Raw genomic sequence first — 14,897 nt, forward strand, 5'->3', positions numbered from 1 at the left:
TAGAGGTCCCATCTCCAAATACAGCTACACTGGGGCTACGGGTTCAATATACGAATTCTGGAGGGATGAAAACATCAGTCCATAATAATACATATACATATTAAATCTTTGTTTATTTATGCATTTATCATATTGTTGGAGTCACATTTTTCTCTCAACATTTCATTTCTATAATCCACTGATATGGCATATAATTGCTGTACAATATTCCTTATGTAAAGATAGCATAATTTAGTTGTTGGACTTTTTTCATTTTTTTCTGCTATGATGAACAATGCTGCTATGGATATTCTTATTTATGTCTCCAGTTGTACATGTGCAAAACTTCTTTAGGTATCAACTTGAGAGTGGAATTGCACAGTCCAAGGCAATGCACATTTTCAACTTCAAAATTTAAATGCCATATTGTTTCTCTATTAGAAATGAATAAGACTTCCAAATAATACACATTATTGTCAAAAAAAGCAGCCTCTAACTTAAATTTTCCAATCTATTAATATAAAATGGAAACTCACTGAGGTTTTATTTGTCTTTCCCTGATTATTATTGTTTGACCATATCTTTAGATGATTATTAGCCCATTTGAGTTTCTTTTCTCTGAAATACCTATTAATCTCATTTTGCCAACTTTTCAGTTTTGTTGTGTATGCATATGTAAGTGTATTTTTGTTATTAAATTATAAGCTATTGCAGGGGCTAGCCTTTGTAAAGATTATTGAGACTAGAATAGCAGAAAATAAACATGAAGATCGTCTAGGAAATGGTATCTTGTACCTGGGTAAGTAGTAATGTAGTTTCATAATTCAAAGAGACACTTTTTCTCATGCTGTCTAATCAAATAAGAAATCATGAAGAGTCACAGATTTTATTTTTATCTCCATCCCTGTAGGAAAAGAGGGAGGTGCCAATGATGTTCTTCTGGTTTGAGAAGGAAGTCTTATTGATTCGACTTTTAGGAACACAGGCAGGTCAATTGTAGCATTGTAGTTAATGCAAGAGATTATCAACGATGATACACAGGATCTGGAATCCATTTCTGAAATCTAAATACCTTACAAGACTAGTCACTCAAACAGCAATTCCAAGTATTTATTGATTTAACACTAAACAGAACAAATTAATAGCACATGAATATTCACACATCTTCATCTCCAATAACAACACATATTCATCTTCTACTTGGCTTCAAAGAAATGGAGCTGGAGATGTCTGCAATAAATTTGGAATCAATTTTGTAAGGGGTTTAGTGGAAAGCATCAAACTTGCACCAAGAGAATGCTGATTCCATAGTCTTTGGGCAGGAGACCAAAATTTATAAAAATGGTAGTCCATTTCCCAGGGTTCAGAGATATAAAGTCATTTAATCTTTTATTCAGAGAGTGAAAGTATTAGAGTGTTTATGGTGTTCTTGAAATATCATGGGGTTCAGTAACAAGAGATTTTGGTTAACACACTCAAGCTTGTTTGGTTCATTATGGACTCTGAATCAAATTTCCCCAAGGTCAACCAGAGAAGGCAAAAAGCTTTGTGAATCACCAAGTTCCTAGTAGCTGCTTTGTGGTTATTATTATTATTCCTTCAAGCATGAACTCTCTTGTTGCCTGCTATCAACAAACAGCTCTTTCCTCAAGGGAACCAAAGGTAATGAAGCAATTATTTCCTGTTTGTCTCTAATTTGGAGCTGGGGGTGGAGAGTTGCCCCCCCCACCCCAATCCTCTCCAAGATTCATAAAGTTAGAGCCCATGCTCATTGCTCAGGAGTTATAAATAAGTGTGTGTCCATAGAGCTATCTTATTTGGTTTTAAACTGATAATTCTTCTCCCTGGTGCAATGCATGTTTGAGACCTTTAAAGAATCCACCTTCTTCATTGTACCTATGTCTTCTAGAGATAAATGGAAGAAGCCTTCTAGGTCCTGTAGCTGAAGGTATATGTCTTCATCGCCCAAGAGGCAATGTCAGAGCAAGAGTAGAATTTATATTCAGTAGTGTAATTGCATGTGTTTATGTGTGTGTGTGTGTCCAGTCTGTGCTACTGATCCATAACATGGTTCTACCACTCCTCACACCAGGGTATAACAGACTACTCCATGTAGAATAATGTATTTCAAAATGATCCTCTATCTTATTTTTGAGAGGATAGGGGAAAACATATCTCCTCTTGCTTATCTCTTGTCCCCATTGATTCTTGTTGATTTTTCCTCCAAATTTTATCCCAAACTGTAACTATCTTCATCTCTGCTGCCATGATCTATGTGTAAGCAGGTACTATTTTGTACCTAAATTACTGCAATGGCCTCCAGTTAAATTTGTACTGACATTCTTGCCTTGTTATAATCTGTTCTCTACCCAGTAGCTGGCACACTATTTAAAATTTTTCATTCACTCCTTTCCTAAAACCTTTTCATGGGTATTCTATTGGTCTGAGAAGAGAATAAAATCTTTCCATTATAGCAGAAAGAATCTTACATAATCTTGCTCCTAGATAATTCTCCAATCCCATAAGTTTTCCATACTGACCATGCTCCTGAATTTTCTCCTGTACATCATAGTCCTGTTCTCTGCAGACAACCAGAATGCCCATTTTCATAATCTTCACATAACAGGCTCTTATTAAGGACTCATTGTAAAGAACCCATAAGAACAGGCTTCCTCACCACCTTAACCTCTTAAAATTTGACAATGTTTATCAAAATTGTGAATGTATATGTCCTCCAATTCACTTGCTAGGAATTCATCCTATCGATGTATATATATATACACACATATGCCATTGTGAAAAATAGCATATGAATAATGTTATTAATGAAATATTGCTGAAAACAGAAAGATATCAGAAACAACCTAAATGTCCATAAAATACTTAGCACTTTCATTGTGATGAACTGATTATTATTAACGTGGTAATGACTAGCAGCACTGAATGTGTAATTCATCTCAGGTAACAATACCAAATTAACAGGATTTTTAATGTACTGGACTGACTAAGGTGGGAACTGTAGAGACAATTTCAGTCAAATTGGGAGAAGTGGTACATAACGTAAACTTCAGTTAACCCCCAAGACGAATGTTGAGCCCTATAGTGAGACGTGTTCTCAGCTCTCAAAGAGAAAGACTTTTAGATTGAATGTCTTATATATTGTGTGGATTCTAGTTTTTAGTAGATAAACCATCATGTTCTCTTTCTCTATCATTTTGTGAGTGTTTCCATGGGCAACTCTGAGATTAACTGACATGAAGAAGAAAGGGAAATGATAGTATTGGCAAAGTATGAGAAGTGTTATAATATGACAAGAAAAATATCAGTTATTAAGCACTAACATAAAACTTAGGTAAGGAAGTGTGAAAAAGGAGACATTATTTGGTAACATCTGGACAGATACTTAGGAAGAGCTTGTTCTTTGGCAGATCCAGGATATGGCGGGAAAAGCCAAAGTATTTCCCGGTGGTGTGAGAACTTGAATAACAGTGATCTGGTCACAACTGAAGGAATAAGGTGGGAATTTGGAAGACAAGCAGACTTTTTTCTCCACATTCCATAAAAATTCCTTTAGAAAGAGTGACGGTAGATTGAAAACGTTGAAGAGTGGGAAGGAATTGTCTTAAAGGAAGGACTGAAGCCTATGTTACAAGGTATGTCACTAGATCTTTTATGTTATTGACATAGATTCTTGTCCTTAACCCTCTTGCCTGGATCAGTTACATATGTTTCCACCAAATCTCCAATTCCTGATTTCTGGAACATCCAGAGTAGCCCACTGGGTTGTCTTAGCTTGATTCAATCCATGGAAATAAAACATTAGCTAAAAATTTGTAAGAGGCATGAGAAGGGTTAAGAAAGGCCAACAGACTGGTTGAAGAGCCTCTATTAGCGTTTGTAATAACTGGTTGCTGACTTAGCCTTGCACCACAATTTCCTAATCTCAGATTTCTGTCACGAATTTCTGAACTCCTCAAGTTTGAACCTTATATGATCTCATGATCATTCCAAGATTTCATGGTCTCTCCAAAAGAAATTGTTTTGGTTCCTAGGTGGATGCATGATAACCTGATGTCAGGTTAGGTTTTTAACATGGTTTTATCCCATTGGTGGGGCAAAAAGAATGAGCTATTCAGGTTAAAATTCATGTACTGACTATTTCAAAACCCTGTTTCCATTATGTGATAGTCGTAATGATTTCTCATTCTTTCACATTTTCATTTCTTTTTTTATCTCCAGCAAAAGAGAATAACATGAGGAGGGATAATCAGAGCAGTGTGTCTGAATTCCTCCTCCTGGGGCTCCCCATCTGGACAGAGAAGCAAGGCATATACTATACTCTTTTTCTGATCATGTATCTGATCACGGTGCTGGGGAACCTGCTCATCATCCTGCTCATTAGGCTAGACTCTCACCTCCACACTGCCATGTACTTCTTCCTCAGCCACTTGGCCTTCACTGATGTCTCTTTCTCATCAGTCACAGCTCCAAAGATGCTCATGAATATGCAGACACAGAGTCAATCTATCTCATATGCTGGGTGCCTTTCCCAGGTGTGCTTCTTCTTATTTTTTGGGTGTCTTGACAGCTTCCTTCTCACATCAATGGCCTATGACAGGTATGTGGCCATCTGTCACCCCCCCCGTTATACCACCATCATGAATCAGGACCTGTGTTTCCTGTTAGTAATGGTGTCCTGGGTCCTATCATGCACCAGTGCCCTTTTGCACACCCTCCTCCTGGTCCGTCTGTCTTTCTGTGGAGACAACACTCTCCCCCACTTCTTTTGTGACCTCTCCACTTTACTTAAGCTGTCCAGCTCAGATACAACAGTCAATGAATTGGTTATCCTTATTGTAGGAGCAGTGGTCATTACCCTGCCATTCATATGTATCCTGGTCTCTTATGGTCACATTGGGGCCACCATCATTAGAGTCCCCTCTACTAAGGGAATCTGCAAAGCCTTGTCCACATGTGGCTCTCACATTTCTGTGGTGTCTCTGTACTATGGAGCAATTATTGGACTGTACTTTTTCCCCTCATCCAGTACCTCCAATGACAAAGATGTCATTGTGTCTTTATTGTACACTCTGGTCACTCCCATGCTAAATCCCTTTATCTACAGTCTGAGGAATCAGGATATGAAAGGAGCTTTGGGGAATATACTAAGTAGAGGAAAATTTTCACCATGATGAGCATTATTTTTCCTATTAATTGGATATAAGACCTGCTCCATCCTGCACATGCGTGAGCATCCTTTCCTCTCTGAAAAGCTGCTATTTAGTGAATCTTCATACAACATTCTTTCTTCACACTCTGTTTTATCTTTCACTTAATTTTGTTCTCTGTTTTGTTTTGTTCATTTTAAGGAGTCATGGGAAAAGTTTATTAAAAACATACCTACACAACTATCCTTTCCTAATTTTTTTTCTTATTCTTATGGTATCCCTTGTCCTACAAGAATTTAAAATTTTTATGCAGTTACAGCTTTCAGTCTTTTTATTTTTTTGTTATAGTTTACAAATTTTATATAGCTAAGCTTGTCATTTCTCAAGATAACAACAATATTCTATCTTGCAGTTTCATGATTTTATTTTTGTGTTTAATTTTGTAATACACTTAAAATTTATTTTTATGAATGACATTAATTAGATATTGAATTTTATTTTTGTTTCTAACTTCTTAACAATTGTCCAAATTGTGTTTTAGGTTTGTTTATAGAGTTATAGTAACATAGTATGTCACTTTTTCCTCCCTTATATTGAGTGGACCTGGCCACAAATTGAAATGAGATTGCTTTCTGTACAAGGCCAGGAAAATTAACCATACAGGACTGGTACTGGCCTCAGGTGGTGTACTCAAACTTGACTGTAGCCCTCTGTGTCCTAGGATGGCCAACTGGGTGTGAAGCATGGTAGTGAGAGCAGAGATTTTAAAGTGGCTTTCCAAGTGATGATGTGTGTATGGGTGATCAGTCCAATCTGATAAGGGAGGTTCAGCCTTTCAGAGCATGGGACTAATAATGTATAGGCAGAATATCTAGAAATCTAGACAACCTGAATTGAACTCAGGCAGGATTTAGTATAGTTTAACCCAAATGTATCTCAATTTTTAAAAATAATACCTCCCTTCCCTAAGGACATAAATATAGTGTCCTATGTTTCCATCTGAAATGGTAAAGTTTGTCTTCAGTCCATGAGAAATTGCCTCTGCTCAGGGCAAGTCTAGCTAACTTCATTGCTGTAAACTGATACCTGTGACAAATCATTATTTAATTTGATCCTAGTAATTGCTATAAAGGAGGGAATTCATATTAAGAGAGGCTTAGTAAGTTGCCCAGTGCCACTAAACTAGCAATATTTAGTGGAGGTGGGACTCAAATTACTATATGTGTGTGGTCGAACCCTGAGTCCTTGGAGTCATTTGAATATTTTTCAAAATTGAGTAATATTGCTACTCATTTTGCTATAAATTTTATTTAAACTTTAAAAAACATTGAAATAACAAACAAAGGAGGGTGTATAACATATATACAGTTTAAACGTACATGTATATATATATATATAGTATGTTGCATGCGTATATGTTTATATATATAACATCTAATCACACTTTAAAGAATAATATTAAAAGGAATATGCACTTAACAAATTCTAGGCTCAACCAGTAGAACACTAACAATATTGTTAGGCCCCTTGTGTCTTCTCAATTGTACCTTCCTCTCCTCTTGAAAATACACAGGATCTTTAATATTATCAATATTTCTTGATTTTTCTTTAAAGTTTTAACACTTCTGTGTTGAGCCTTCAATTTTGCCAGCTCTAGAACTGCATATAAATGGAATAATACTGTATTTATTCTTCTAGGCTTTTTTTTTGTTGCCTAATAGTGTCTTTGTGAAATTCACCCACGTTGTATATTATCCCACCGTGAGGCTTTAATACACTATCTGTTCTATTTTCTATGGCTATTTTGCTTGTTTTCATCATTTTGCTATTACAAACAATGCTGCTGCAAATATTCTTGTACATCATCTAGTGCATATGTGCAAGATATTCTGTAAATTCTAGACTCAGAAGAAGAATTACTAGATTGTAGGCACATATGTGTTCAACTTAACTATTGCTGCTAAGCTCCTCACTAAAATAGTTGTACCAAGAAGCCAGAGTGAAATGTCTACATACTGTATGATTTAAACAATATGACATTCTGTAGAAGGCAAACTATAGAGAGAGCAGAAAGATCAGTGGCTACCAGGGGTTCAGGTTTGAGGGGGAGAAGGATAAATAGGTAGAACAAAGGGAATTTTTAGCAAAGGCCAATGAAACTATTCTGTATGATGCTGTAACAGTGGATACCTGTCATTATGTATTTGTCAAAAACCAAAAGAACTGTACAACATGAAAGAGTGAATTCTAGTCAACTATGGGCTTTAGTTAATAATATATTGATTTTAGTTTAATCATAACAAATGTACCACACAGATGCAAGCTGTTAATAATAGAGGAACTGGGTAGGGGACAGGGAGAAGAATATGAACACTTTTTGCTCGATTTTTCTGTAAATCTAAAACTACTCTGAGAAAGTCTATTATTATTATCATTTTGTTTTTGGTGAGGAAGATTGGCCCTGAGCTAACATCTGTGCCAATCTTCTTCTATTTTGTATGTGGGACACCACCACAGCTTGGCTTGTTAGGCGGTGTGTAGGTCTGTGCTGGGGATCTGAACTCACAAAGTCCATGAAGTGGAGCTTGCAAACTTAACCACTATGCCACAGGGCCAGCCACTAAAGTCTATTAATTTTTAAAAGTTTTACTAATTCAAATCTCCATCACCTCAGTATGAGAGTTCCTATGAGTATGACAGTTTGCTTCTTCAACAACACTTGGCATTGAGAGATTTCTTAATTTTTACAATTCTGGTGATAGAAAATTATATCTCATTGTGGTTTTACTTTCTGTTTCCCTGATTATTGATGAGGTAGAGCATCTTAGCTTAAGATTATTGGATATTTGTTCCAGCGATTGTCGGCTACCAACCAAAATTTCACGACCTCCTTTGCATGTGTGAAGTTGTCACCAGGAGGCAGCTGCCACATTTTCTACTACTCCAGGTTTAGGTACATGGCACTTTCTCCAAAATAGAAGAGAATGTGTCTTATTTCCTGGCCAGAATTTTAAAGAAGAATGTGTGACTTCTCCTCTATCGTCTGGAAGCAAACTACTTGCTGCCCTGAGAAACAAGTGAACCTGGTCACTGAATCACCACATAGTGAAATGTCATCAACCCACTAGAAGACCCGCACTGGACCAGTAGAGCAGCCATTACTATGTTTATTGACTCAAAATTTTCTTTTGTGAAATACATCGTTATTTCTTTTCTCTGCCTTTTTATTGTTTTTTTTCTTTTTATTTATTATATTGTAAGACAGATTTCATATAATCTGGAAATAAATCCTTTGTCAGTTGTGTATATTGCAAATGCTTTCCATTATTGGAATCTTATTACTTTTGTCTTTTCACTATCTATTAATGTCAATTTTAATGTGATTAAAGATATTACTGCATTATTTTATGATTTGTAGTCTTGACTTTAACATTCTTCTTTGAGAAAGTCACCTTGAAAATGTCAACCATTCTGTTGTATAGACAACAAGGAAGGGACGTGACATCAGGAAAAGTGCAGAGGCTGAGGAAGTGTGGACTCAGATTTCTCGTCAGAGAAATCTTGAATTTGTGTAAGTAGTAGGAATAGCCCAGTGGAATCCCTTCTAGCACAATTTGCTACAGATAACTCAGCATTAGGTGAGTCCACCTATACTCTTGCTCAAAGGACAGAGTTGTTTAGCAAAGTAACCTACAAGACTGATACAGTACTATAGTGTCAATGTCAGAGTAAATGTCCTTTAAACTCATGGACATTAATATCAATTCAACACAGACACAGACACATACATACACACAAACATCTTATGAGTAACAGCTCACATGTGCAAGGAATTGTCCATCCAGAGTCTGGGGGAAGTTTGTGACCCTGAAAATAGAAGCCAATTGAGTCTCTAGAGTGAAACCCATGTCCTTAACCTAATTCACACTGTGTGATAAGAAGCTAGCTAGATGCCATCAGAATAGAATAATAGAATATCAATAGTATATGCTTTAATAACAACTCAACAAGATCCAGTTTTTAAGGCACTTTGAAGATTTCCATCCTCGATAGGGTTTTGTACTGGCGTTGGATGGTAAATCATGTGCTTTTCAGTGTGGTTTAAACAAAATATATCTGAATTTTTAAAAATAAAAAGAAATGTCCTGTATACAAAATTGATGGTGTCATCTCACAGAGAATTGTTTCAAGTGACTTTGAAATGCAGTAATTTGTGCATTGCGAGTGGGAAAAAGAGACAAAAAGAACCACAAATAAAACCTATTCTGCATTCAGTAATCTTATTGTTGGTAATAAAAATAGTATTATTTTGAAACTATTACATATACAAATATACATATTTAACCATAAAATTATATTAATGTCTTTAGGAAACAAGGTTTTCATTGTAAGGTGTATGTATAAAATCTTGGAAATTAAGTAAAATATTGTCATCGTTAATGAGAAAAAAATGAATAAATAAAAATAAAGGACTTCTCTGTCTCATGTACATAAAGCTAGTATGCTTTCTGATGTAAAGTTTTAAAACTTTGCCTTCAATTCTTGAAAGCCCTTGAAATATATGGAGTTGATTGTTTTTAATGTAGTCTGAGGTAGAATTCATTTTATTGTTTCTTCATATTAATAATGACGTTTTTAAAGTTAATTAATTTTAAAATGCTTATTTTTTCCCCCACGATTCTGCAATAGATGTCCTTGACTGAAAAGCCAAGTATCAATTTGGTAATTTCATCTGTACTTCAAAAAATAGATGCAGATAAATGATACATAATCTTTAAGTGGAAGCGTATCAGTAGAGATTTGTTCAAGAGAATAGAACAAAAGTGCTTGCTATAGAACTGTTGCAAAAGCTGGGGAGTAGATACCATGTAAACTGCTCTTGAAGATTAAAAATGCTAGCACCAAAGATTTCAGCCTAAAGCATAAAATAGATAGTTTCAAAAGGTTAATGGGTAGTAGCTGCAAATCTCAAGAATCACCAGAAAACTCCCCCATGTCTCAGTCTGCAGCATTAATACGGGTGGCTCTTAGGAGCTCAATGGGAAACTACTGTGAATCTCACATCTGCCTATATTTCTGGCTAAATTACCTGCAGAAAGTAATAGCTTCTCCTCCTCTGCCTTCTAAATCTCTCATGAGTTCCTCTCATTAGAAAACATTAAACATGAACTATATGGAAAAGAAAAATCTGGAAGATGTAGGTTCCAGCCTCACCACTACAATGCAGTGGAAGCCTTAGAAGTGGGTGATGATGATGCTAAGTTAACAACAGACTATCTAGTATGGGGCATAAGGACAAGGGGCTGTAAAATGTGCCCCTTCAACAGTTGTAACTTGGCTAGCTCTTATTGACAACCCTTTAACTCTTAGCCATTCCTCTCTTGGTCTAATTTTATGTTTTCTCTCATCTTTCTGTTCAACTGATGGTTCTTTTTCTCCCACCTGTTCTCTGAATTCTGTGTGTTAATGCTCTGCAGTGAAACTACAGGCCCTTCTATCCCCTGGCGATGTTCACTGCAAGCTCATGAGACTTTGGAGCCACTTCCCAGGGCTCTAAGAATGTTTTTAATCTCCATTTTTTCTTTATAACCCTCTCTATCTGCTGCCGATATCAACACTTACTAATATGAGTTTTCATATTACCAGTCAACTTCATTTACTTCGTGTTTGAGAAATTCAGGAGTTACCAAACTGCTATATCTACAAAAGAGTTGAGCAGCTATCACAGGTGACATTCATTAAGCATTTAAATTTATTACACTTCAGCACAATCCTCTTATAAAGGTGTTAATATTTTCCATATTTACAGAGAATCAAACTAAAGCCCAAGGAGATCAATTAAACAGCTGCCTCAAGACTTAACCTCGGACATGTGTGACTTCAAAGAATTATGTGTTTAACCATATTGCTTTACTGCCATTATCCTGACTGCATATATGATTGGCCAGTTTGGCTGTTTTATATATAAAGCTTAGAGTTTGTCCTCTTTTATGTTCCCATTTTGTTTTGTTCTGTTTAGTTCTGGTTAACTCATTCTCATGGCTTTTAGTTTTCAATTGTGTCTGTATTCTTTAATGTGTTCATCTATTCTAATTTGGACTGAAATTTGGTCATTCTCACTTTGGGGCTTGTGTATATACCTAGTAATGGAATTTTTGGGTGAAAATTTATTTATATTTCAATTACTTAATAGATAATTTTTTAAAGGTTAGAAAAAGTGCTTGTAATAGTTTACATTCCTCCCTGTAATATATAAAAAGATGTGGTCCATTTACTCGTCAACACCTATAATATCCATTTTTTCCACTGTATACATTCTTATGAAATTGTAGAAGTACTGTGTTGGTGTTTTAATTTACATTTGTCTGAAACTCATGTAGTTTATCTCCTTTGTTTATGCTTATTGGTTGTTTGGGTATCTTCTTTTGTAAATGGTCTGTTCTTAGTTGATTATTGATGTTTTATTGGGTAGTCTGTTTTTTTTTCATATTGATTTCCAGGAATTCTTTATGTATCATTGATATAAGCCTTTTCCTGGATATGTATGGAGAATTTATTCTTTCTTTATGTGGCTTACTTCTTCATAATATTAATGAGTCTTTTGATGAGCAGAGTTTATATATCTTAATGTAGTCATATGTAGAAATTTGTTTTCCTATGTGGCTAACACTGTGTTTATTTAAGGAATTTTTGTCTACCAAAAGATCTTAAAGATATTCTCCTAAGTTTTTATCTTAAAAATTCTTATTTTGCCTTTAACATGTGTATATAAAGTCCATCTGGGTTCACTTTTGGTATGTTTCAAGATAAGGACACAAATTAATTTTCTTCCTTAAGGTTATCTGATAGATATACAACAATTCACTAAAAATTCTATCCTTTCTCCATTCCACTGCACTACTGTCTTTGTCATAAATCAAATGACTGAATATAAGTTAACTTGGCTATTTTTTACTCTTGCATTTCTATCTGAATTTCAGATTTTGACTGACGATTAAAAACAAAACTTTTGATTTTTTATTTGGCATAGTGCTCAACATATAAAACAGCTTAGAGAGAACTGCCATTTTAAAAATATTTAATCTTCAATCTGGGAACATGTTACATATCTTCGGTTATTTATATCTTCTTATTTTCTTTCAATATATTTTGTAGTTTAAGGAGGACATACACATCTTTTATTAAAGTTTTCCTAAGTATTTCATGTATTTGTGCAATTTAAAAATGGTGTAATCATTTAAATTTCGTATTCACTTTTTTCTACCATATAGAAACATAGTTGACTTTCTATGTCAAAGTCAATATATAACTTTGCTAAATTCACTTGTTTATTCTTATAATTTGTCTATATGTTGTTTTGGATATTTTAGGTAAATCATAATATTATTAGTGAGTAGTCAATTGAGTTCTAACTTCTCAATGCTTGGATTATTTATTTTTTATTTGCTTAATTTACTGATTAAGATTTCTGATAAAAATCTTTTATTTTTGCGACTTTATATAATAAAATTTACCTCAATGATTTTTAGTAAATGTGCTGATTTGTAATCTAGAAGAAATTGTTAAATTCCCAGAAATATACAACCTACCAAGACTGAACCATGAAGAAAGAGAAATCTTGAAGAGACAAATAACAAATAATGGAGACTGAATCAGTGATTGTAAACTTCCCAACAAAAAAATCTCACAACCAGATGGTTTCACTGGTGAATTCTATGAAATATTTAAAGGAGAATTGATACTAATTCTTTTAAAATTCTTCCAAAAGTTGAATAAGAGAGAACACTTCCAAACTCATTTTATGAGATGAGCAATACCCTGATACCAAAGCCAGTCAAAGACACTACATGAAAAGAAAATTAAAGGCTGATATTCTGATGAACATACATGCAAAAATCCTCAACAAAGTACTAGCAAACCAGAGGTGGCCTGGTGGTGTAGTGGTTAAGTTCATGCACTCCACTTTGGCGGCCTGGGGCCGTGGGTTTGCATCCCGGGCACAGACCTACACACTTCTCATCAAGCCATGCTGTGGCGACATCTCACATATGAAATAGAGGAATATTGGCACAGATGTTAGCTCAGGGATAATTTTCCTCAGGCAAAAATAGGAAGATTGGCAACAGATGTTAGATGAGGGCCAATCTTCCTTACACACACACACACACACTCACACACAAATACTAGCAAACTAAATTCAACAGCACATTAAAAGGTTCATACTCCATGATCAAGGGTAATTTATTTCTGGGATGCAAAGATGGTTTAATATATGCAATCAATTAATGTGATACACCATATTAACTGAATTAAGTGTAAAAACCACATGATCATCTCAACAGTTGCAGAAAAAACATCTGACAAAATTCAACACGTTTTCATGATAAAAACTCTCAAAAACTAGGTATAGAAGGAACTTCAACATAATGAAAGTTATACGTGAACAGCCAGAACTAATGTCACACTTCATTGATATGGCATTCATTGATATGGCATCTACTTGCTCTACCATATTCCTTATGTAAAAATACCATAATTTATTTGTTTTTGGATTTTTTTCATTTTTTCTGCTACTATGAACAATGTTGCTATGAACCTTCTTATTTTTGTCTCCAGTTGTACATGTGCAAAACTTCTTTAGGATATAAATCTGAGAAAGGAATTGCATGGTCCAAGGCACATTTTCAACTGTAAAACATAATGCCATATTGTTTCCTATTAGAAGAGAATAAGTCTTCCCATTAATATACACTATGGACAATGAACAGCAGTTCTAACTTAAATTTTCCAATCTATTAATATAAAATGGAAATTTATTGAGGTTTTATTTGTCTTCTCTGATTATTATTGAGGTTGACCATCTTTTGATGTGATTATTAGCCCATTTGAGTTTCTTTTCTCTGAAACACCCGTTAATCTCATTTTGCCTATTTTTCATTTTTGTGTATATGAATGTACATTTATTTTTGTTTTTAAATTATAAGATATATCAGGGGGCATATTTTGAAGAGCATTCAGAAAAATGATAGGGACTGGGATAACAGAGGATAAAGATGAAGGACTCTAGGAAATGGTATCTAGTACCTGGGGAAATAGTAACGTCATTTCCTAATTCAAAGAGACACTTTTTGTTATACTGTTTAATAAAATAAGAAATCCTGCAGAGTTACAGTCATGCATGTAAGAAAAGAGGGAGGTGCAAGTGATGTTCTTCTGGTTGGAGAAGGAAGTCTTGTCAACTATTGATTTTTAGGAACACAGGTCTGTCAATTGTAGCATTATAATCAGAGCAACAGATTATCATCCATGAGCCACAGGACCTGGAAACCACTTCTGAAATCTAAGTAGCTTACAAGACTCTTCATTCAAGCAGCAGTTCCAGATTGATTTTAACACGAAATAGAAGAAATAAATAGCACTTTTGAATATTCAAACATCTTTTCCTCAAATAACGAGCACATGATATTCATTTCCTACCTAGCTTCAAAAAAAGTGGAGTTGGAGACATACACAATAAATTTGAATCAATTTCTAAGAGATTTAGTGGAAAGCATCTCTTGAATGGTTATTCTATGGTATTGTGAGAAAATTACACCAAGAGAATGCTGACACCATAGTCTTTTGAGCAGGAGACCAGTTTTTATAGAAACTGTGATTCGTTCCTCAGGGCCCAGGTGTGGTGATAGGATTTTAAAGTCCTTTAATCTTTTGTTCAGAAAGTGAAAGTGTTAGAGTGTTTCTGATGTTCTT

General features: G+C 34.9%; 1 protein-coding gene across 1 annotated transcript; it reads left to right on the forward strand.

Annotated features, from left to right (window-relative positions):
- The first annotated feature begins 4,172 nt into the window (after positions 1 to 4,172).
- On the forward strand, positions 4,173 to 5,171 carry OR1J26B (olfactory receptor family 1 subfamily J member 26B). Its single transcript, NM_001391879.1, is given in 1 exon segment — positions 4,173 to 5,171. A coding segment is annotated over 1 exon segment (999 nt).
- Positions 5,172 to 14,897: the final 9,726 nt, after the last annotated feature.

This window comes from Equus caballus, chromosome 25 (assembly GCF_041296265.1).
Source record: "Equus caballus isolate H_3958 breed thoroughbred chromosome 25, TB-T2T, whole genome shotgun sequence".
In the NCBI taxonomy this organism is placed as follows: domain Eukaryota; kingdom Metazoa; phylum Chordata; class Mammalia; order Perissodactyla; family Equidae; genus Equus; species Equus caballus.